Consider the following 26,086-nt stretch of genomic DNA (forward strand, 5'->3'; position numbering starts at 1 on the left):
ACCACAGCTCACCAGACCATATGGGGGTGGGGTAGGGTGGTAGTGATAGCGATAGAGAGAAAGAGAGGGGACTGTAAGGAGGCGCTTGCAGCTTGTTTTCTAATGGCTCGCAGAGGAGAATTATATATATAGATAGATTAAATAGCGGTCTAAAATGCTCAATAAAATGTTTCCATGGATCAATTTAGTAATAATAACAATTGAATATTCAAATGTCATCCAAAACAAAGCTTCCCTGAAAATTTCAGCGCGCTAGCTAACTGGGAAGTGCCAGAAATTTCGATCGCAAGATTTGATTGGAAAGACAAACAAACAGAGACGAAAGCAAGTTAAAGAAAACGTGGGAAAAATTTAGATTTTTTAAAAAATATTTTTTTTTTGGTATGATTACAATATTTTTCTCTATACTTCGTATACGAGAAAGTAAAAAGACACATTTTTATCTTCTTTGAAGAAATCCTAAAAAAAACAACAACAACGCCTCGTTGTTGAATCAGAGTAAACACAACGACCGCTTACTTAAGTACTACATTACAGTGCGGAATGGCTAGTTACACTTTAAAATAGCTTGCGCAAATACAAAGGTATGAAAGTAAAATGTTCGAAATGTAACATTTTAAGCAAACCTATCTAAAATGTGTAAGTCAATGCTGATTGGAACCATTTAAGCAAACAGACATACCTATAGACATATAAACTGGCTTGGGTAGATTGTTTGATAATTCTAGGTTACACCCAGCTCCTACAGCAGCAGCAGCAGTGTCAATAGTGTTATTTGTGTAGTGGTGTTCATCTTGTATGTTCTCAATAGCACCCTGATCACTAATGACATAACCTTTAAAATTCCATTCCCCTCTCGTAATGTCCGTCAGAAGTTCTTTATTTGCGCAGGCAGGAACACCGTTTATTCTTAATACAAAAATATACATTAAACAGTAAAATAACTGCCTCATATATATATATATATATATATATATATATATATATATATATATATATTTATATATTTATATATATTTATATATATATATATATATATATATATATATATATATATATATATATATATATATATATATATATATATATATATATTTATATATATATATATATATATATATATATATATATATATATATATATATATATATATATATATATATATATATATATATATATATATATATATATATATATATAAACATACATACATACATACATACATATATATATATATATATATATATATATATATATATATATATATATATATATATATATATATAGGCTAGGGCGCATGTGGTATTCATTGAGGAATGGTGCCTACAAGTTATGTATCCCAATCTGTTGTAGTGTCTAGGGGTTGCAACATTAGTTGAATGTAGATAAATGTAGGTTTGTTACTTTGTCATACTTCCTTTGTCTCTTTAATGGAATAGGTATAGTGTGGGTAGTGGTACGAACTGTTTATCTATCGGTTGGTATTGAGCTTAGGGGATGGGAGAAGGGGGAAGGGGTTGCGGACAAATGGAAGGGGAAGGGCGAATAGTGATAAAAAAAATAACTCACCCAGCCCCTTAATCAATCAAAATTATTGATTTGTACTTTAGAGTGATTTGATTGAATATTATGTATGCTAACGTCATACCATATTTAGTTTTTACACGTCATTATTTTGGTGAAATTTAAATGTAGACATTTTAAACGGTGTGTCATTTGACACGACGTACTATAACGTTGTTGTTTTTTAAAAACTTGAAGTTTATAATATTAAGCAAATTTTTACTAAGGTGATAAAAAATTAAGATGACAATGCAAGATATAGAAAAACAAAATACATTGAGTGGTAAAAATAAAAAATTGTAATTAGATGTAATGTCTTATGTATAAGTAAACCTTCTTAAATTAAAGAAGTGCAAGTCAAAAAGACGTTTGATGAAAACTGTAATACTAAAGCGAACATGGGAAGGTAATCTGCTGCAAGACTAAGATATATATTCGTCTTCCTTCTAGGTTCATTGCCTTTTTTGGTTGAGGTTAAACATCGCACTGTTTTCAAATATCGCGATGCAAACCACGTTCTCTCCGCTCTTACTTAGTAATCGCCTCCTCTACCCATTGTTTACAACACGCTTACAAAGAAAAAATATCCCACCCCTCTACTTAGGCATAAAATACAAAAGTGTATTGTGCCTTGTCGTCACAGAAAACAAACTCGGTGGCGTCTAATGTTGATAACCCTTGTCTTCCTAAATTATATTTTAACTTGTTAAAGAAATTGAATGTTTAGTTAAGGATTCTGACGAGAATTTTTTTCACAAGGGACGATACTCGTGTCTGTAAACAAGGCTGTTCTAATTTTAGAACAGTTGTCTTTCCTCTCGTTTCTCTATTAGGGAAGACACGCGACACGTCTTTTAAAATGTAAACAAGCGTGCACGGGGTGCACTTAAAATAAACCCCGCTGCGAAAATGCCAACGGCATGGTGACACTTTTTGGAAAACACGCTTTCATGTAAATAAAATAAGGGTCGCTTTTGTTGTCGCCATGATAATGTATACCTATAAGTTCTCTGCGCCTTTACCGAACTAGTATGAATTTCGCGCGCGCGCGCGCGTGTGTGTCTGCGTGTGTATGTGTGTGTGTGTATGTGTGTGCGTGTGTGTACGTGTATCTCAAAAAAGTGTATCATGTCAACACCTGGACAACCAGTCATAGTCAAAAAGGCCGAATTCATTACAGATCTATAGGAAATCCCTCTTTACATGTACTTACGTTAGGGGGAGTAAACTCGGATGAACCGAAAAATGTATTTAAATATATAGAGTTATAGAACCTTAAAGTTAATAGATGATGAAAAAATAAAATAAAAAATTAAAATTAAAATTAAAATCCACCTCCTCACACACCTCACTTAGGTGGTGGAATCTTTTACTATATATCCTTTACTCCTACTCCTGTTCCCCTTCACCTATCTGCTCACCCACCTCACTGAGATGTTGAAGTATTTCCCCATTCACCCACCTGCTCACCCCCCTCACCCATGTTACTATAATCGAATATGTATTGAACACTGAATGTGTATACGTTTAACATACTCGTACCAGAAACTTAAAACCCATGACACTGTACGTTTAACTGTTAGTGGAAAGTGTGGTACCAGCTGTTGCACAACTGATGCACAGCTGTCGCCTGTTGGTTAATGGCTACACGGGGTCGAGGCGAGTCGATCAATACATTCCCATTAAAAAACGGGCAGCGCCGAGAAAACCTCACTAGTAGATCGATAAGTAACAGCTGTCGCTAATGAGTAACAGCTATGGCTAATGGAAGTCGGGGCACAAAGTATACGTTAGCGTTGTGTTGGAGAATTTAAAGCAACATACAACAAAGAAAATAAATATATCAACAAATTAAACAACAAGTAAACAAAGTAATTAAATTCAAATTAAAATTTAAAAAATTAAACTAATTAAAAAATAAACAAACAACAAGTAAACAACAATTAAAAAATATAATTTAAAAATAAAAAATAATAATTTTAAAAATTTAAAAAATTTAAAAATTAAAAAAAATTAAAAGTAAATTACGTAACTAGTTAATAAAAATTAATAAAAATAATAAATTAAAATTACAAAATTAAACTTTAAAAAATTAAAATCAAACAAATAATCAAATTACGTAACTCGTTAATAAAAATTACAAAACAAAATAAATAAACAACTATAAAATTTAAAAATAAAATTTAAATTAAAAAATAATAATTAAACTAATTAAAAACAAAGTAATTAAATTAAACAACAAGTAAACAAACAAATTAAACAATTAAAAAATCAAACAAATAATCAAATTACGTAACTCGTTAATAAAAATTAATTAAAATCTAATTAATTAAAATTAAACTCATTAAAAACTCATTAAAACTCATTAAAACTCATTAAAATTACGTAACAAGGTCACCGCTGGTGATAACGTCACAAGGTCACTGATTACGTCACAAGGTCATCGGTGGTGACCTACTGACCTACTCCCCCACCTGCTCACCCACCCTAGGGTGGGTGAGTATTTTACTATATCTCATTGTTCCTGCGGCTCACCCACCTTCACCCAGTTGGGTGAGTATTTTACTATATGAGGATGTACCTCCACCTCGCCCAGGGAGTATTTTACTATATCTCGTTGTTCCTGCGGCTCACCCACCTCACCCTGGTGGGTGAGTATTTTGCTATATGTCATTGTCCCTGCGGCTCACCCAGGCGGGGAGTATTTTCCTATATATCCTTTGCTCCTGCTCCTGCTCCTGCTCACCCAGCGCCTGCGGATTCGCTCCAAAAGTGACCTAATATACTACTGTCGGGCCTTATTTTCATATTATTTAATCTAGCTATGACTTCCATCAAAAGAGTCGGTTGTGGGAGCCATTATGTCCTGAGCCTATTTGTCAGGAGTCAATTTGTCGGGAGTCCATTTTGTCGGGAGCCTAAATGTCGGGAGCTCATTTGTCGGGAGCCTATTTGTCGGGGCCCTTTTGACGGGTCGTTTTGTGGGGGTCAATTTCACGAGGTCATATTGAAGGGGTCGTTTTGACGGGGCAGTTTTGACCGGGTACGTTATGATGGTGCACCACTTTTAGGCTTTTTAGTCATACAATAAAGTTATTTGCTATTTATTCTATAACATATTTTTAGCTTCTTAGACTTAGTCTACCTTGGCCACTGATTCTAATTTTTAATACATGTTTAGGTTATATTGATCCTTCGTCACGTTTCCCTGTTTGTCATTAAGCCCATTGTGGGTTGAGTTTCCACTGTCTTAGCCAATGACTAAAACTGTCAAGAGATTACTGTTAAATCGTACTTTAATGGCAACTACTTACCTATTGTAGCTACACATTAAGCTAAGTGTACCAGCTTTGACACACGCTCTAAACGCTGGTAGAAATGTCATTCTCCAATCAACCTCGGACACCTGAAGAATCAACCAGGTAACAATTTTGTTAATGTACTATAAGATGAACACTGCGATCTATAAAACGCTTCCTAACGAACAGTGGCGTCACTAGGTCGGGTGTCACCCTGTCACCCGGTGCGGCACCTAATGGTGTCAACCCCCCCCCCCCCAACCCCCCACCCGAAAAAATTATATATATATATATATATATATATATATATATATATATATATATATATATATATATATATATATATGTATGTATATATATAGTCATTGAGTCTTTAACTACACGGAACGTTAAAAACAAGAAGTGATATTTTTTGAGAAAACGGAAATACCGGTAAGTAAAATTTCCGGTCCCCAAATATCACTCAAAAAGTGAAAATACAAGATAATATTATGTGAAAATACAAAATAAAAAGATTTTACGTAATCGGTATTTTAGTAACCGAAACCAGAGAAAAACACTACTTTCGGTTATAATAGGTTATAATAGGTCACTAAAATTTTTTTTAAATCTAAGTATCATTCTATTACTTATATATGAACCTAGGCATACTGCCTACCTTTGCTTAGGTTTTAAAATAAAGATTTTGAGAATTTGAATGATTAATTAATTGGTGATTGGCTGTTATGTATAGTGCTTATGGCCTAAGATTAAAGAGATTTTAGTAATTTCTTGTCATGCAAACAGTTATGTATTCGCAACATTATAACCCGCAAGGTTATTAGAACTGCAAAGGCTACCTAAATAGTATATACACAAAAATTATAATAAATTCAGTTTCGCTATTAATTTTTCCATTTTTATTACAATAAATACTTTAATTAATAACTAAATATTTATTCAAACGAATACTGTACGTTGTAATTTTTGTTCTTTCTTTAAAATAGTATAACAATTATTAAAAAAATATTATTTTAATAAGTTACCTCCCCTGTACAAAAACCAAATTACGTAGAGTTTGTTTACGTTTTCACAAACAATTGTTTAAATAAGAACATACGTCTGCTGGACAAATCTAACGTCCGTAAAAGGTTTTTTTCGACGGGAATAAAGTTTTTTTTGTAACCCTCCATGTGAGTGTCCTATTTATTCAGCTTATTATATTTGCTGACAAATTTTAAAATAAAATACTTTCACATTTCACTTACATAAGGAGAATTTCATTCGCGATCATTTTTAGCTCCGTCGAGGGCTTTGAGTCTGACCAACAGTTTTTCCATACGGCTTAATCTATAGAGGTGCATGCAAAAAATTAGCCAGATATACCGAGGTTAAGTACCCCAAAATTTGTGTTAAAATTAGCCTGTTTTTCACATAAAATACAAAGATTATATAGGGAAATACGACTGGTCAGTTTTGACCCATTTGCAGATTTTTCCCGGATGTGGCGAGTTTTTTCTGACACCCCTATGCGTTCTCCTACCGGCTTACAAAATGTCAAGGGGGGTCGTTCGGCAAAAGATTTTTCGTAATATAGCTCAAATAAGGAGATTTTCACTCGCGGTCATCTTTTAGCCCTCGTCGAGGGCTTTGAGTCAAATCGACAGTTTTCCATAAGGCCAAACCATTTACCTAGGTGCATGCAAAAAAAATTAGCCAGATGTACATAAGGTAAAAGTCCTAATATCTTTGGTGAATTTACCCTCTGTTTTTCCCATAAAATACAAAGATTATATAGGGAAATACGAATGGTCAGTTTTGACTCCTTTACGACGTTTTCCTAGATATGCCGAGTTTTTTGTTACATCCCTAGGTGTTCTCCTACCACCTCACAAAATATCAAGGGGGGTTCTTCGGCTCAAATAAGGAGATTTTCACTCGCGGTTATCTTTAAATCCCTCGTTGAGGGCTTTGAGTCAAACCGACAGTTTTCCCAAAAGGCCAAGCCATTTACCTAGGAGCTTGCAAAAAAAAAAATAGCCAGATAAAAAGAGGGTAAGTGCCATAAAATCCGTGTTGAAATTACCCTCTGGTTTTTTTTTTCATAAAATACAAAGATTATATAGGGAAATACGACTGGTCAGTTTTGACCCATTTGCAGATTTTTCCCTGATGTGGCGAGTTTTTTCTGACACCCCTATGCGTTCTCCTACCCAGTGGCGTAGCTACCGTAAAGCTAGCGTAAGCAAGACATAGGGGCTCAAGGCACTTAGGGGCCCTTTTCCCTCTTAAAATAATTAAAACTTTTACATTGTAATTTTAATTTTTGTTTAATATAAGTAATTTTAAGAAGAAAATGAAAACCCAGTTTTTTTTTTCTATTGTAGAAATAATTAAAAGTTCTAAAAGGCCCCCAGTCGTTTCATACTTTACAATAAGTAATAGGATTCAGTGGGGGGGGGGGGGTCGAACAGGGCCCAATATGCCTAATAATATTATTAAAGGCGTTGCCGCATTGTCGTGCAAACCATTGAGAGCAATGCTTCTTCCGGACTTTTTTCTCTGGGGGGGGGGGGGGGGGGGCACTTGAAATTTTCGGGGGGGGGGGGCTAAAATTTCCGAGGGGGGGGGGGCGGACACTATTAAAAGTATATATCTTCTATTTAAATTCCATTTCGTTCGGGGGGGCGGTAGACTTTCTTTCTTTTTATAAATAAACTTGAATTCTGACTCTTTTGTGAGATCGTCATCCAGCACCTGTAAACTTACATGCATCGCTACAAACCTCAACCAACCGGGAAAAAATTTCCGGAAGATGATTACACTCAATGCTTTCAATGCAAAGAAGATAATAATAAAAAAAGCAGAAACGTTGTTTAGATTTTCACTAGACCCAGATCCCTACATTGTTAAATATTATTCTATTTTGATTCCATGGTAGTACATGTGAGCCTTAAATTGGGTTAATTATTCAGCTCGATTTTCGATAGTATAGTTACGGCCAGTTTCCCATTTTATCTTTTAGTTCACGGGTTCCTAAACTGCTGATTGCGATCACCAATGGTCTTGCGAGGGGTTTTCTTAGGGAGTGACTACTTAAACAGAAAAGTACCATAAAATAGCATTTACAAACTAGATTAGCGATAGAATAGAGAAGACAAAACGCGCAAAGTAGTTCTCAGTCATAACTTCACGAACCCTTCCAACTTTGTAGGCTTCTTCAGATAGCCGATTTAGTTTGGTTTGCGTATGTTGATGCTTGTGAGATAGTAGGCAGATGTCATCGGCAAAATCAAGATCTTCCAGCCTTTGGTGAAACTCCACTGGATTCCTGTGTCGTTTTTTTTTTGGTTTTGCAGCATGATCCAGTCGATTACCATCAAGAATATCATTGGCGATAGCATACATCCCTGTCTTACTCCCGTCGTCACCGTGAATGGTTTTGTTAGTTTTCCCTTGTGTATTAACTGACTGGTGGAGTCTTCATATAGTTTCTGTGTGATAGATATAATTTTTTGGGTATTCCATAGTGGCTCATTAACTTCCAGATACCGTCTCTATTCACACTGTCAAACGCCTTTTCAAAGTCGACAAAAGTCATGTATAAGGGGGATTGCACTCAAGGGACTGTTCAATAATGATGCGCAGCGTGGCAATGTGGTCAGTACATGACCTGTCTTGACGAAAACCAGCTTGTTCTTGTCTCAGCTTTTTGTCCAAGGCATCTCTAAGTCTCCCTAGGGTGATTCTTGTCCGCACCTTACTTGGGACTGAAAGAAGCATTATCCCTCTCCAGTTGTTGCATTGTGTCAGGTCTCCCTTCTTTGGCAGTTTTATCAGGTATCCCAGTTTCCAGTCAGATGGGATTATTTCTTCTTCCCAAATCTGCTTAAGTAGAGGATGTAGTATGTCTGCTGATATGGCTGGGTCTGCTTTGAGTGCCTCTGGTGGGATGCCGTCCGGGCCAGCTGCTTTGCCATGTTCTTTATTGCTATTATTGTTTCTAACTTTGTGGGTGGATCTGTACACACATTTAGTAGGTGGTTTGCAGGTGGTATATCAGGGATGTTTGATGAGAGAGGATGGTTTAAAATCTCATCAAAGTGCTGTACCCATCTGTCTCTCTGTTCTGTGTCACTTGTTAAGATATTTCCTACTATATCCTTTACTGGTTTGTTGGGGTTGATATTCTTGCCTGATAGGGTCCTGGTTACTTCATAGAGCCTCTTCATTTTTCCTTGTTGTGCTGCAGTTTCTTCCTCCGCTATCATCTCTTGTATGAACTGTCTTTTGTCTTCTTTTGCACTTTTCCTGACCATGCGATTTACTTCACAATAGTGTGTTCTGAGGTTTATTTTCTTTTTTTCATCCTTACATTTGTGCATCTTTTGCTTTATCTCTTTTCTATCTTCAATTTTGGCCCATGTCTCTGCTGTGATCCATTCTTTTTGTTCATTTCTTCTTCTTCCCAATATGTCAGTACATGTTGACTTCCATAGTTCCTGTATTCCTAGCCATATTTGCTCTACTGTTTCTTCTGCCAGGCTGGAGAGTGCTTCATACCTATTTTTTTTACCGCGCAGTTAGTCTTCCTTTATTTTTTGGACTCCTAAGATATGCTGTATTGAATTTAAAGTGCGGTTTATCAGCTCGATCCCTGTAAGATTTTAGTTTTAATTTTAATATTGCAACCACGAGTTGGTGGTCTGAGGCTATATCTGCACCTCGTTTCGCCCTAACATCCATTAAACTTCTTCTCCGCTTTCTGGAAACTGTGATGTGATAAATTTGGTTCTTTGTTTTGCCATCGAGTGACGCCCAGGTGGTCTTATGTATATCTTTATGAGAGAAAATTGTCCCCTCTATAATTAGATCATTAAATGCGCAGAAATCAGCAAAGAATTCCCCGTTTTCATTTATTATGCCTATTCCATTTTTCCCCATTGTGTGCTCACGATCTTTATTTTCTGTTCCAACTTTGGCATTCATGTCTCCCATTACTATCTTTATATCTCTTTTTGGTGATTTGTCAATTTGAGCTTGTAGGGCGCTGTAAAAGTCCTCTTTCTCTTCATCTGTTGCAGCATTTGTGGGTCCATAGCACTGGATTAAAGTTGTTTTCCTTCCCTTGGCATTGAACGAGATCCTATGAGTCGTGGCGAGACTGGTTCAGTTCCCATGCAATCAAAGCATCTGTTACTTCTGGAGACATCATTATGGCTACACCTTGCGTGTGTTCATGATCTTCGTCCTCGTGGCCTGAGTAGATGACAGTCTCTCCCGAGACCAACCTAGTTTGGCCACTGCCATTCCATCGTGTCTCACTTAATCCTAGGACTTTTAGTTTATACCTCCTCATTTCTTTGGCGACCTGGGCTGATCTGCTGCTTTCATATAGGGTTCTGATGTTCCAGGTCCCTAATCTGGTTTTAGTCTTGGGCGTTAGGAGATTTGTCAGCAAACTAGCTTCCGTTAGGCTTTCACTAGTAGGCATGATGGGCTCTTCTAGAGAAGAACCTCCTCGACCAAGTTGGTGTTGGATTTGTGTACTTGCAGTTTCTGTAGCGGTATATTTTTTTAATGAGATAAGGTTGCTAGCCTTATGTTTCAACCCCCAACCTGGAGGACCAGGGTGTTAGCTTTGGTCTGATCCCTACCCGCGCAGACCTTCCCAGCTTGGTTGAACCTACTAGGAGTTTACACTCCCGCTGGTATAACTCAGGGGGTGGTCAGGATACACGAGCTGCCAAGCCACGACAAGGCTCTAACACCGGATGGCAGATCCCATTCTGTTATTGATTGGTTTTTTTCCCCACGTTTTCTTTAACTTGCTTTCGCCTCTGTTTGTTTGTTTGTTTGTTTTTCCAATCAAATCTTGCGATCGAAATTTCGGGCACTTCCCAGTTAGCTAGCGCGCTGAAATTTTCAGGGAAGCTTTGTTTCGGATGACAATAGAATATTCAACTGTTATTATTACTAAATTGATCCATGAAAACATTTTATTGATCATTTTATACCCCTATATAATTGTACAAAAAACGTGGGGGGAAAAGGGACATAACCCAGTAACTGTAATTTGATGAAAACAAGGTTCGGTACTCTCCCTCTTTTTCTTACTGAGTTGTTGTCACGCGGTGTTTGTCTACAAACAACCAGAACGTAACAACTGGTGGCCAGTATGGGGGAGACGATATGGTCGAGTGGTTGGGCACACGATTGCTAACCCACTCGACACGGGTTCAAATCTATGTGTTCTAGTCAGTAACGTATTCACACAACGTGTTTTTTACGAGTTGTCTTTTTACGAGTTTTCTTCGTTTACCCAAAAAAAAAGTGAAAAGATAAAATCGATAGCAAGTTTTCAATGCAAACAAACAGACAAAGACTAAAAAGTAGAAAATAATAATCATTAAAAAAGTTTTTAAAAACCCACGTTTTCTGATTGAACTAAAAAGTAGAAAATAAATGCTATACATCACAATAATGCAAGCGATCACTCTACTATAAGCGATGAAAAACGTGGGGCGCCGTGATTTTCTTACAGTTTCTAATACTGTTGACTCTCTACAAGCTCCCTAATAAAAGTCAATAGTATTATCTAATCAATAGTAATATAACTTTTACTTCGGCGCCCCACGTTTTTCATCGCTTATAGTAGAGTGATCGCTTGCATTATTGTGATGTATAGCATTTATTTTCTACTTTTTAGTTCAATCAGAAAACGTGGGTTTTTTTTAACTTTTTTAATGATTATTATTTAAATAAAATAATTGGAACCAACACTTAAACATATCACTACTTACAACAACAAAATTTTTTAAAAAAAATTTAAAAATTTAAAAAATCAATCCACTGTTATTGATTCGTTTTTTTGTTTGTTATTTTTTTGTTGTTGTTGTAAGTAGTGATATGTTTAAGTGTTGGTTCCAATTATTTTTTTCTCTTAATAAAGCTATATGATTAATTTGAAAAAAAAACCCCACCAGATTCAGGTTATGAGCTTACCAATCTGTATAGCCTTCAATGATTGCCCTTGGTCGATTCAATACGACAGTAAGAGTAATGTACGTAATTTTAGCAAACATAACACCTACCTTAGCGTCGAAGGAAAATCTTGAGACTGGAATGTTTTCTGGACCTCCGTGAACATTAAAATGTTTACATCCAGCGCTAGCTTGGATAAATCTTGAATCAGATCCTAATCAAAGATCACATGATTAGAAATTTTAATTTAATAATAAGAGCTTTTTTACAAGCTTTTATTCAATTCACTGTCTCTGTCTTCAGTCGTCAGTCTCTCAAGATCGAAACGCCCGAGCGAAATTTCGGACACTTCTAACAGATTTGTTTCAACGTTGCCACTAGAGTCAAGACATGAAGACAATGCAACAATGACATTAATGTTGACTTAATTGGTTGCCTGATTAATTTTTTATGAATTAATTAAAATTGTGTCCAAATTAATAGGCTGTTTCATCAAACTATTAATCACTATTAGACACGCGTCATCGCGTTCATTAGGTGCGCATCGTTTTTAATCATGCAACTCTAGTGTAAATAAAACATGTAAAGTACTAAAAAAATTGTTCATAAAAAAAAAACGTTTTAAAAACAAGCTTTTATGTAATAATGCACTAAAAAGTAGAAAATAAATTATAGACTACTATTTAAATAACTATAAAGAAAAGCGTGGGTCTCTTCCTAAACATTAGTAAAGATGACCGCACCGGGTGACACCATTTAGGAGGGTGACACCAAGGCAAAAAATAGCAAAATATATAGAGAAAAATTTGAGGGTGGGGTTGCAAATCGAAAGTAAAGTAAAGGTATCCAATAGATACTAAAGTGTCCCACGCTTTTCTTTATAGTTATTTAAGTAGTAGTGTATAATTTATTTTCTACTTTTTAGTGCATTATTATATAAAAGCTTGTTATTAAAACGTTTTTTATGGAAAAAAAAATTCGTTTTATCTATGCGGTTTGACACCGTTCATCCGATCGCCATCAAACTTTGGGGAGTTGATTGAAACACTCCAGGTTTCTGTTAAAAAAATATTTTTATTTTTATTTTGCAAGGGCGGCGCACCAGGAGGGTGCTTTTTATACATGGTATATAAAAATAATAAAAGTCGGATGCTGTTCGACGTCGTTCATCCGAGTGCCATGAAAATGTGAGGAGTTGATGAGAATACTACCGAGAAGGTTTCTAAGAAGAAACAATTCAATTTCGCACGGGTGCAATTTAGCGCCCATGTCTTTCCCGTGAGCGCTATGGCGGCTATGTTCGTTTTAAACAGTGAGATAAACTATGGATAAAACGGGGCATTATAGTGGTTCAAAAAATTGAGTCAGGCAAGTACGCCCCCCCCCCCCCCCCGTGAGCGTTATGGCACCTACGTCCGTTTTTAATATTGCGAAAGACTTAGCGCAAGATTGTGTTTTAGAGACGTTCACTAAACATAATCAGACGCGTCCGCCGGCGCCCCGGCAGGGTGCGATTTGGACGGTAGTGTAGGTAAACCCGTGCCCCGATAAATATGATCCAAGCGCAGACATTGTTTGCATTTAAATAACCCAGTTTAAGAAAACAAGGTCACGCGTCTAAGAATATAGGATTGGTAAAGCATTGAAGAAACTTTCTTAGTATATTCCGTCAGACTTTCTTCTATCCCCGCGGCAACGCGCGGTACGTATATGCTATAATATATTCTATCCACCATGGTATATTTTATTGCTTCCCCAAAACCAGACTTTTGAAACTTTCTTTTGCAGTTTTTTGTCGATTTTTACACCATTTTGTATCAAAACCAAAAAGGAATCATTTAAACAAAATAGTGTCATGTGACACAATTCAATAATACTCAGATCTTAATATAAATTTGGAAAACAACAACTAGTGAAAGTTTTTTTTTTTGTTACGTTCAGCTAGCCTATGTATCAACATAATAACAAGTGCGCCTACCTTGCAATCCAGTTACAAAATTTTGTGCAAGAACTCCACTCATGAAGGGATCTTCTCCATATGTTTCCTAGATAGGCGTTAATACACGTTTTTAAATTACTGCATTAAGATAAGTCAATGGCGCAATAAATTAAAAAGTAAATATAAGGCTGAGGGGTAACGAGGCGGTGATAGTAATAAGGGTGGAGGAGGGGGGGGGGGGCGGCGGACCTACTTGAATTCTTCCCCAGCGCGAATCTCTAACAATGTTTATAACAGGACTAAAACAACTGGCGCCAGTGTGTGTGGTAAAAATTCCAAGTCTGACAAAGTCGTTGTGCTTTCCTCTTACTTCTTGTCCAGTGGCTGCGGCAACGCGGGCTATTAATGTTGGACTAAAAAGAAACATGCATATACGATTTAAAATTAAACATATACAAAATAATATAACAAGCACTAAATAAATATAAAACTAAATAAATGGAATGCCTATTCAATTTATGGGCTTTTTACAAGCTTTTATTTAACTCACTTTCTCTGTCTGTCGTCAGTCGTCAGTCTGTCTAGATCGAAACGCTCGAGCGAAAATTCGGACACTTCTAACTGACAGATTCGGTTCACAGTTGGCACGTGGGACAAGAAATTAAATTTGACTTAATTGTATGCCTAATTATTTTTTGATGACTTAATTAAAATTTTGACCAAATTAGTAGGCATTTCTATCCAACCACTCATCACGTTCAATAGCGCATCATCACGTTCAATAGGCGCGAATTGGTTTTTAGTCATGAAAAAATCATAAAAAACGTTTTAATAACAAGCTTTTATGTACTAAAGCACTAGAAAGTAGAAAATAAATTATAGACTACTATTTAAATAACTATAAAGAAAAGCGTGGGTCTCTTCCTAAACATTAGTAAAGGTGACCGCACCGGGTGACACCATTTTGGAGGGTGACACCAAGGCAAAAAATAGCAAAATATATAGAGAAAAATTTGAGGGTGGGGGTGCAAATCGAAAGTTTGAGGGAGGGTGCAAATCGGAAGTTTGAGAGAGGGTTCAAATCGGAAGTTTGAGGGGGGGGGGGTGCAAATCGAAAATTGAAAGATGTCCCCTGGAAGGGTAGCTACGCCTCTGGGGGGTGACACCATTAAGTGCCGCACCGGATGACACCCGACCTTGCTACGCCACTGTTCTCTATGTTAACTTTTATCTTTCCATTTGAGGATAAGTGGAAGTATTTTAGTCGTTCACTAAATTTAATCAGGTGCGTCAGCCGTTGCCCCGGCAGGGTGCTATTTGGCGCCCCGGGCCTTCCCGTGAGCGCTATGACGCCTACGTTCGTTTTCAACAGTCCGATAGACTATGGATAAGAACGGTTAGGATAGTCCTTTACTAAATCAAATTCAGGGCATCCTTCGTCCATCCGGCAGGGGACTATTTAAACAATATTTTGAACAATGCGATAGGCTATGGATAAGATGGGGTAATATAGTCGTTTACTAAGTTGAATTAGGTGATTCCAATGGCGCCCCGGCAGGGTGCGATTTGAGCACTATGCATTTATGTTTGCGTTAAAGTTTGTGTTTATGTTCGCGTTTAATATTGCATTATTTTCTGAGTAGTTGTTTGCATTTAGGTTTGTGTTTGTGTTTATATTTGTATTTGTGTTTTTGCTTAAGTTTGCGTTTGCATTTGCTTATGTGTTTGCATTTGTATTTGTTGTTTTTTTGGGTGATTTCTTTGCGTTTGCGTTTATGTTTGCTTTTGTGTTTGTTTTTGTTGTTTTTTAGTTTGTGTTTTGGTTTTGGTTGATTGCGGTTAGTGTTAAGTTTAAAGTTAGAGTAAGATTTATGAGTTCGCTTATCAAACGTCCATGCCGGGTATATGCTACTTAATACAGAGGCGTAGCGACCCTTCCCGGCGCCCGGGGACAAACTTTCGATTTGCACCTCCCCTCCCCTCAACGTTTCAATTTATTTTTCCAAACCTCTGACTTAATAAACACACAAATCACGATCCTTTACAGATAGTTTTTTTTTTTCAGAGGACAGTGCAGGACCTGGCCGGGACGGCTAGTTGTAATATATAACAGTAGTGGAATGGCACCTCAAGGGCTATAGAAATGTTTATTATTTATTTATTGATACTTTAATTTTTAAACAGAACTGAATCGTCCAGAAAATAAAAATGCGCGCCAAATGAACGCAAACATGGTGAGTATGATAGAGCAGAAAATAATTACTATCTAAAGGAAACATTGATTATCTTTTTAAGAATTGGAAATAGTGTAAAGTGCTATTGTTGGTCACCAAAAATCATTCAAAATATGATAGAAAACATATATAAGATCATATAACAATGTATAGCATTCCGCTTAGCTAAAATAAATAGTAAGAAAGTTATTAGGTTTTTGGTTTTTTACAAACCAGAAATAGAGTTGAAAATGATCCAATTATAATATCTTAATACATATATGAAATTTCGTTTACATATCTGAAATAGTTCTCACGTTTTTTGTGTGCCCTAGAAAATAGAGTAAAGTAGCACTTCCGATTACCGGAAATTGTTCAAAAGTTGAAAGGAACCCGCGCATATAATTTAATACTTGTGTGTGAAATTTTATTTACCTTACATTTTTGGTATTCAAGTTAACGCTTTTTAAGAGACCAAAAAATAGTGTACATACCACTTCCAAATGATGGAAATCGCTCAAACGTTAATAGAAAACAACACAATTTATACAGTAGTTATGTATGAGATTAGGTCAACATGACTAACACACACACTAAAACACAAAGATATATATATATATATATATATATATATATATATATATATATATATATATATATATATATATATATATATATAGAGAGAGAGAGAGAGAGAGAGAGAGAGAGAGAGAGACAGAGACAGAGACAGAGACAGAGAGACAGAGACAGACAGAGACAGACAGAGACAGACAGACAGAGTGAGGAGAGAAAGAAAGACGAATAGGATTGCAAAACTTTTTTTTCAGCTCTGGAAGGTTGTAAAACATCAACATTTGTCCAAAAAAAGAGAATTTAGATTTTTTTTCACATTACAGATAGAAGGTGTAAAACCGCAAAAACTGTCAAAATTTCATTTAACTTTTCTACATAATTACAATACTATGTACGCGAGAATGTAAAATGTACCACTTCTATTTTCCGAAAAGCGGTTAAAAGTTGATCCAGCTACAAACAGGATTCAATACTTATTTATGACATTTTGTCAACTTCACTTGTTACGAAGTTATTACTTGGTATTTGGTAACATAAATAATAGACGCTTGCTGTTTGTTTGACTGCATTTTATGTATTACTAAACTTTTCATCCGACCATCATGAAACTAAGGAGTTGCTGAGAATATTCCTAGGAAAGTTTCTACAAAACAAAATTCAAAGGGGCGTTGCCCCGACAGGGTGCCATAAGCACTCATAAGCAATACGATGCATACGCCATAAGCAATATGATGCATACGTTCCTTTTAAATAGTGCAATACACTATGAATACGAATTGCAAATATAGCCGTTCACTAAATCATATCAGTTGCATCCGCCGGCGCCCTGAACAACTGGTCGTCTTATCTTATTGCCTGCAATTGTACGTGGATTTATAATGCGCAATCATTCAATGCTCTGTTAGACTTTGGAGCCATATATTTAAATGCATCGTATATATGAGTTGGATATGTCGGTGCCGAATGAGGTGTCCACGGCCTAGAAGCGGGTTTCCTAAGCCGTGGGTGAATACATACAGACAGGTGGTCACACGCCTCTGTCACATTTGGGAGCTGCGAAAATTAGTTGCACAAAGAACGTCACTCATCTATCACATTTGGCGTTGTCGGCAGAATGGAAACGAGACATACACACAAACAACAAAAAGAAGAAAATAATCTCATCACTTGGTCACATTTGGCGCTGGGATATGAAGTCATGGGTGCATCGGACACAGTTTCATTGCACCTCAAGAAATCGAGTAGTGACTCGAGTCTGCGCGGAAGGTGATGTTACAATGTATATTTCAAACTCTGTAAACAGATGTGTATCGTGTGTAGTCCAGAAATGGGAGTGCCAATAAACAGTATTCGATTTAATTACACTGGACTTGGTGATTTCTAGATAGATTCACCGGAGACATGCTGAGGACTGTGTAATGAAGATAATGTTGATGACTCTTAACATGATTCAAGGACAGTGTTTGTTATTGTTTATATTCGGACTGTAATTGTTTCTACGATTTTAATTTAATATTTAAAATCTAGAACTGTTGTGAAATGGCATTCATGGGGACCAAGTACAAGACGAGTTTTAGTTAATTAGTTAAGCTAATGTGAACTGTGTCTTTCACTTAGCTGTGGTTGTTAGCTACAGAGGCGTAGCAACCCCTCCCGGCGCCAAGAGTGAACTTAAAATTTGGCGCGCCCCCATATATATATATATATATATATATATATATATATATATATATATATATATATATATATATATATATATACAGAGAGAGAGAGAGAGAGAGAGAGAACAGTGGTTCTTAACCTGGGTTCGATCGAACCCCAGAGGTTTAGTGAGTGCGTCTCAGGGCTTCGGCGGATGCAGTAGCGCAGCGAGTGGGGGCGGGGGGGGGGGGGGAACATATATCCCCGGGCGCCAAAATGGGTTGGAAAAAAATCGAAAGTTTGAGGGAGGGAGTGCAAATCGAAATCTTGATGGGGGGGGGTGCAAATCGAAATCTTGAGGGGGGAAGGTGCAAATCGAAAGGTTTGTCCCCGGGCGCCGGGAAGGGTCGCTACGCCTCTGTTCGGATGTCAAGACACACGCCCGACTCATATGATTTACGATTGGATTTTGTCAATTTGGACCATAGAACTATTAAGAAAAGTACGGTGAATGCGTATTTGAAACTGAAGGGGTTTGTTACCTCCAAAAAGGTTAAGAACCACTGCTTTAGTTTATAAAAGGTAAAAAGCTTATTTTGTCCACTTTTGGTCGTGTGTCTAGAACAATTTCGATACTAGTATACACAGTTTTAAATTATCAGCTAGGTTGAACAAAGTAACAAAGCAGTAGCAATCGTCGTATTATACCAGTTTACCTTAGTTAACTATTTGAAAATTGCAGTATTAGGACTTGTTATGAAACAAGAAATTTAAAAAACTGATCTATTCGGTACACTATACTAATTTTCTAGTAAACAGGTTTATTAGGTAATTTTAAATATAGAAAGCCGTGTTATATTTTTCTTAGCTCTTAAAATTTCATTCGAAGATTATTGCCTTCACCCACCCACTCTGAACGTATGCCATTTTACTGATCATATGGCGACACAAGAATCCTGGATATTTATTTCTCATTAAAACGGTGGATCCAGGCAAAATGTAATGCAATGAAGTAATAGTATCTGATCTCTCACGTAGAAGTTGAGAGAATCCTAAGAATCGTATAAAGAACTAATCGCGTCATTTAACAAAACTGGCTAGTGAAATTGTGATTATACGTTAATACAATTGGTTTCTGTTCTGTTATCTACTCACCGTTCCGGTGTAAATCTTTCCTATTTACCTCCACACACACCTTTTTTTCTTATTTTATTGTTACACAATACGCTTTAATACAAATGGTTTGTTTTCTGAGTGTTAAAAGAGCTATCTACTCATCAATCAAGTACACATCCTTGCGATTTTTGTTTGGGAAAAAGCGCCCCCCCCCCCCGACCATCTTGGACAAAGTTGGCAGAGTGGGCTTTAACTTCACTAGCATTACACAATGTACAATAGGCTTTAATAAAATTGTTTTTTTTTTATAAAGGATAAAGGTTATCTATTCACCAATCCAGTGTAAATTCTTCCGTTTTTGTACAGCGAAAAAGCGCCACTTCCCCTCCCCCCCCCCCCCCCCCGAATCGAGGAAAAAATGGAACGTTTTTGTCGGTCTCTATTTCTTAAGGGTATTTGTTTTACACAATCAAGGCAGGAAAAAGTTAAATCAGTATGTAAAGGCTTGTAGCCATTAAATTTTTTAACTTTAACTGTTTACAATTCAAAACTATAGCTTAAAATGAGCTTTTAAATTAATTTTTTTTCTACCCCTTTTGGCGCCCCACCTAGGGGCGCCCCCCTCTCCCTCTGGTTAGCTAATGTTTTAGAATGTTTTGAATTGAAATTTAGGTGTGCTGTGGTTGTGTCTGAGCATTACGATGTAGACACATTCGATATTTTAGTTAGGGACAATTGTCAAACAGGCATGAATGTGACGACTGTTGACAGTAAGTAGAACATAAACTTTGATGGTGTTGCGTTTGGCATTAGTAGAATAGACCTACCAAACGTTGTTGAATCTTGTGTGTGGACACACACACAAGGCGGGATGAATGTAACTAGTGTAGGTATATAAACAATGTATTTGGCTGTCAAACAAGGACAAGTCATTGCCAATACCGAACCGAGCCATTATGTAACTATGATATAAACAGATAGTTGTGACGTAGCTGGTGTGATTAAAATAGAATTTGATTTGTCAACAAGAGGTGAAACTTTGACGTAAATAAATTGTTTTGTAAGGGGTCGTCCATATAAAATGTCACACTCGAAGGGGGTAGGGGGTCCGTAATTTTGCGACGGTGTGTGATGAGGAGGGGGGGGGGGGGTTAGATGATGTGACGTCACTTTTTTGCATTATAAAAAAGCAATGTTAGAAAACGAGAAATAGCCGTTATTTCGCGTTTTAGAAAACGGTTTTAATAAATTGTAATAAATTGTAATAGGAATTTATCAAAATACTCTATTTTGACAGAGTTCTGAGAAGATTTTTGAAAAATATCGATGTTTTAAGAAAAATTGAACAGCAATTTTGAGGGGGGTAGTAGACTGAGGTGTGACGTCATTTTAGGGGGGGGGGTGGCTTTTTGTGACGACGTGTGACGGAGGGTAGGGGGGAGGTCATTTTAGGGGGGGGGAGGCACTTGAGATTTTCGGGGGGGGGGGGGGGCGGACACTAGTAAAAGTGTATGTCCAACTCGTTAGGGGGGGGGGGCGGTAGACTTTCTTCGGGGGGGGGGGGGGGAGCGGGCGGTGATTATTTATCAAGAAATAAAGTATTGCAATCTCGAACCTGCTGCCAAAGTGTGATTCTTTAGATGAATTGGATATGTCTGTGCCAGATGAGGTGTCCACGGCCTAGCACCTGAATTCCTAAGTCGTGGACAAATACCAGCAGACAGGTGGTTACACACTTCTGTCGCATTTGGGCTCTGCGAGAAGGGGCTGTACAAAACACAAAACCTAACAAAGAACGTCACACATCTGTGCACACACACACAAACAACAACGAAATAATAATCACTTCACTTGGTCATCCGGGAATAAAAACGTGAGGTTTTTTACAAGCTTTTATTTAACTCACTTCCTTTGTCGTCAGTCCACAGTCTGTCTGTCTAGATAGAAACGCAGGAGTGAAAATTCGGAAACTTCTACTTGACCGATACGATTCACACTTGGCACGTGGGTCAAGACATGAAGACAATGCAATCTGAAACTAAATTTGACTTAATTGGATGCCTAATTAATTTTTTATGAATTAATTAAAATTTGGACCGAATTAGTAGGCATGTCTGTCCAACCACACCACACGCGTCATCACGTTCAATAGCTGCGCCATCACTGTACGTTCAATAGCTGCGCCATCACGTTCAGTAGGCGTGCAATGGTTTTTAGTCATGTAACTCTATTGTAAATAAAACATGTAAAGTACTGAAAAAAAATTCATAAAAAACGTTTTAATAACAAGCTTTTATGTAATGATGCACTAAAAAGTAGAAAATAAATTATAGACTACTATTTAAATAACTATAAAGAAAAGCGTGGGTGTCTTCCTTAACATTAGTAAAGGTATCCAATAGATACTAAAGTGACCCACGCTTTTCTTTATAGTTATTTAAATAGTAGTCTATAATTTATTTTCTACTTTTTAGTGCATCATTACATAAAAGCTTGTTATTAAAACGTTTTTTTTATGAATTTTTTATGAATTTTTTTACAAGCTTTTATTTAACTCACTTCCTCTGTCGTCAGTCTAGATGGAAACGCAGGAGTGAAAATTCGGACAGTTCTACTTGACCGATACGATTCACAGTTGGCACGTGGGTCAAGACATGAAGACAATGCAATCTGAATCTAAATTTGACTTAATTGGATGCCTAATTAATTTTTTATGAATTAATTAAAATTTGGACCCAATTAGTAGGCATGTCTATCCAACCACACCACATACGTCATCACGTTCAATCAGGTTTAATAGCTGCGCTATCACGTTCAATAGACGCGCAATGGTTTTTAGTCTTGTAACACTATTGCAAATAAAACATGTAAAGTACTGAAAAAAAAATTCATAAAAAACGTTTTAATAACAAGCTTTTATGTAATGATGCACTAAAAAGTAGAAAATAAATTATACACTACTATTTAAATTACTATAAAGAAAAGCGTGGGTCTCTTCTCAAATATTAGTAAAGGTATCCAATAGGTACTAAAGTACTAAAGTGACCCACGATTTTCTTTATAGTAATTTAAATAGTAGTGTATAATTTATTTTCTACTTTTTAGTGCATCGTTACATAAAAGCTTGTTATTAAAACGTTTTTACAAGCTTTTATTTAACTCACTTCCTCTGTCGTCAGTCTGTCGACAGTCTGTCTAGATAGAAACGCAGGAGTGAAAATTCGGACAGTTCTACTTGACCGACACGATTCACAGTTGGCACGTGGGTCAAGACATGAAGACAATGCAATCTGAAACTAAATTTGACTTAATTGGATGCCTAATTGATTTTTTATGAATTAATTAAAATTTGGACCGAATTAGTAGGCATGTCTAGCCAACCACACCACACGCGTCATCAATAGCTGCGCCATCACGACCACGTAATGGCTGCGTTCAAAAACCATTGCGCGCCTACTGAACGTGATGTTCAGTAGGCGAGCAATGGTTTTTAGTCATGTAACTCTATTGTAAATAAAACATGTAAAGTACTGAAAAAAAAATTCATAAAAAACGTTTTAATAACAAGCTTTTATGTAATGATGCACTAAAAAGTAGAAAATAAATTATAGACTACTATTTAAATAACTATAAAGAAAAGCGTGGGTGTCTTCCTTAACATTAGTAAAGGTATCCAATAGATACTAAAGTGACCCACGCTTTTCTTTATAGTTATTTAAATAGTAGTCTATAATTTATTTTCTACTTTTTAGTGCATCATTACATAAAAGCTTGTTATTAAAACGTTTTTTATGAATTTTTTTATGAATTTTTTTTACTAGCTTTTATTTAACTCACTTCCTCTGTCGTCAGTCGACAGTCTGTCGTCAGTCTAGATAGAAACGTAGGAGTGAAAATTCGGACAGTTCTACTTGACCGATACGATTCACAGTTGGCATGTGGGTCAAGACATGAAGACAATGCAATCTGAAACTAAATTTGACTTAATTGGATGCCTTATTAATTTTTTATGAATTAATTAAAATTTGGACCGAATCAGTAGGCATGTCAATCCAACCACACCACACGCGTCATCACTTTCAATAGCTGCGCCATCAGGTTTAATAGCTGCGCCATCACGTTCAGTAGGCGCGCAATGGTTTTTAGTCATGTAACACTATTGTAAATAAAACATGTAAAGTACTGAAAAAAAATTCACAAAAAAACGTTTTAATAACAAGCTTTTATGTAATGACTAGGCATACTGCCTAGCTTCGCTTAGGTTTTCAAAAACATTTGATAATTTGAAAACTAATTATGTGGTGATGGATGAGGCGTGGAGTGCTTAAATGTAAACAGTAATGCTAATTTTAGAGAAGATGTTGTATGTTCTTTAACATCCGCTTTTAGAAAAAGTATTTGAAAGTACGCAATTTATTACTAAAATGGAAATAGAACTACAGACGTTCCATGAACAGTATATCTCATAATTTATATTACATTGACTTTTAAAATTAATGTTTTATTTAATTATGATACTTAGCTTAATTAACAACTTATTTTTTTCTAAAACAAATGCTATACTTTGTCGTTTTCTGTTTCTGTTTAAAATAGTATACAATTATTTAAAAAAATAATTATTTAAAAAGGTTACCTCCCTTGAGAATTAACCGAATGACGTATGTCTGTGTTTACTTTTTTTTAAACAAACAGTTACTTTGCTTATATAAGAAAATACGATATATAAACATATTTAACGACTACAATGGCTTTTTCCGACGGGAATAAAGTTTTTTTGTTACCCTCCAGGGTCGGTCTACGACCTCAAATAATATTAAGGGGATCGATCGTCAATTTATTTATATATATCTCATATAAGGAGAATTTCACTCGCGGTCATCTTTTAGCACTGGTCGAGGGCTTTGAGCCTGACCAACAGTTTTTCCATACGGCCTAGTCATCTATAGAAGTTTATGCAAAACATTAGCATGATGTACAGAGGTTAAGTAACGTAAAAATTGTGTTTAAATTACCCTGTTTTTCCCATAAAATACAAAGATTATATAGGGAAATACGACTGGTCAGTTTTGACCCCTTTACGAAGTTTTCCGAGATATGCCGAGTTTTTTGTGACACCCCAAGGCGTTCTCCTACCACCTCACAAAATTTCAAAGGGGGTCGTCGGAGGAAAAAATTTTTCGTAATAGAGCTCATATAAAGAGAATTTCACTCGCGGTCACTTTTTAGCCCTCGTCGAGGGCTTTGAGTCAAACCGACAGTTTTCCCTAAAGGTCAAGCCATTTACCTAAGAGTATGCAAACAATTAGCCAAATATACTGAGTTTAAGTACCCTAAAGTCCGCGTTCATATGACCCTGTGTTTTCCCCATAAAATACAAAGATTATATAGGGAAATACAACTGGTCAGTTTTTACCCCTTTACGAAGTTTTCCCAGATATGCCGAGTTTTTTGTGACACTCCAAGGCGTTCTCCTACCACCTCACAAAATTTCAAGGGGGGTCGTCGGAGGAATTGTTTTTTCGTAATAGAGCTCATATTAAGAGAATTTCACTCGCGGTCACTTTTTAGCCCTCGTCGAGGGCTTTGAGTCAAACCGACAGTTTTCCCTAAAGGTCAAGCCATTTACCTAATAGAATGTAAAAAATTAGCCAGATATACTGAGTTTAAGTACCCTAAAGTCTGCGTTGAAATGACCCTCTGTTTTTCCCATAAAATACAAAGATTATATAGGGAAATACAACTGGTCAGTTTTGACCCCTTTACGAAGTTTTCCCAGATATGCCGAGTTTTTTGTGACACCCCAAGGCGTTCTCCTACCACCTCACAAAATTTTAAGGGGGGTCGTCGGAGGAAATTTTTTTTCGTAATATAGCCCATATCAGGCGCCGGTCAGTCGAGGTCAGTTTTGACCCCCTCTCCGTAGACTTTTAGCCGAACCGTCACCGGCCCTCGTGTTCTATCGCACTAAGGCACCTTCGTCCCAAATTTGACGCGCCTGCGGCGCCGGGAAGTGCCCTATCGGGCACTTGACCACTTTGCTTTATATATATAGATGCACTAAAAAGTAGAAAATAAATTATACATTACTATTTAAATTACTATAAAGAAAAGCGTGGGTCACTTTAGTACCTATTGGATACCTTTACTAATATTTGAGAAGAGACCCACGCTTTTCTTTATAGTAATTTAAATAGTAGTGTATAATTTATTTTCTATTTTTTAGTGCATCATTACATAAAAGCTTGTTATTAAAACGTTTTTTATGAATTTTTTTTAGATGTGAAAGGGCATATTTTTTATAGCTCCGCAACTGGCTATACAAATCCTACTTTCCACATATAAAATGAACGGCTATATAATTATATGAAAGCTTTTGTTTTAAAAACTGCATCGTAAAATTAGGTAGGTTAGACGGGTGTTACAGAAGTTGGTTTACCTAAATGTGGCTGCCAGTCCTATAGCCTGAGCAAAAGCTGTTGCATTTCCAGCTGCATCAACATCACCACGTAAGCATTCTGTATTCCATGCATAAGGCCCTATTCCTGTAATTATTTTGAAAATTCTAAAAGATCTTTCTAGTTTCTACAAGCAGAGTTTCTTCCAGGCATCTCTTCGGGGGGGCGAAGCCCCCCCGAAAATTTTTTACCGCCCCCCGAACGAAATGAAATTTATATAATTTATATAGAAAATATATACTTTTAACAGTGTCCGCCCCCCGAAGAAAGTTTACCGCCCCCCCGAAGATTTCAAGTGCCCCCCCGGAGAAAAAAGTCTGGAAG

General features: G+C 36.5%; 1 protein-coding gene across 3 annotated transcripts in view; it reads right to left on the reverse strand.

Moving 5' to 3' along the window:
* LOC131944941 (xylan 1,4-beta-xylosidase) overlaps positions 1–26,086 on the reverse strand; it is a 68,697-nt gene that overhangs the window by 16,996 nt on the left and 25,615 nt on the right. For all 3 annotated transcript variants that reach the window (XM_059305865.1, XM_059305849.1, XM_059305855.1), the window contains 6 exons: positions 25,744–25,849; positions 14,018–14,177; positions 13,804–13,870; positions 11,936–12,039; positions 4,878–4,969; positions 683–909 (listed from right to left, as the gene is read on the reverse strand). In XM_059305865.1, the coding sequence (XP_059161848.1) occupies positions 683–909; positions 4,878–4,969; positions 11,936–12,039; positions 13,804–13,870; positions 14,018–14,177; positions 25,744–25,849 (756 nt within the window). The remainder of the gene's footprint in view (positions 1–682; positions 910–4,877; positions 4,970–11,935; positions 12,040–13,803; positions 13,871–14,017; positions 14,178–25,743; positions 25,850–26,086) is intronic.

The sequence above is a fragment of the Physella acuta genome, unplaced genomic scaffold (genome assembly GCF_028476545.2).
Source record: "Physella acuta isolate Inbredline_101_S28 unplaced genomic scaffold, ASM2847654v3 ptg000049l, whole genome shotgun sequence".
NCBI lineage: Eukaryota > Metazoa > Mollusca > Gastropoda > Physidae > Physella > Physella acuta.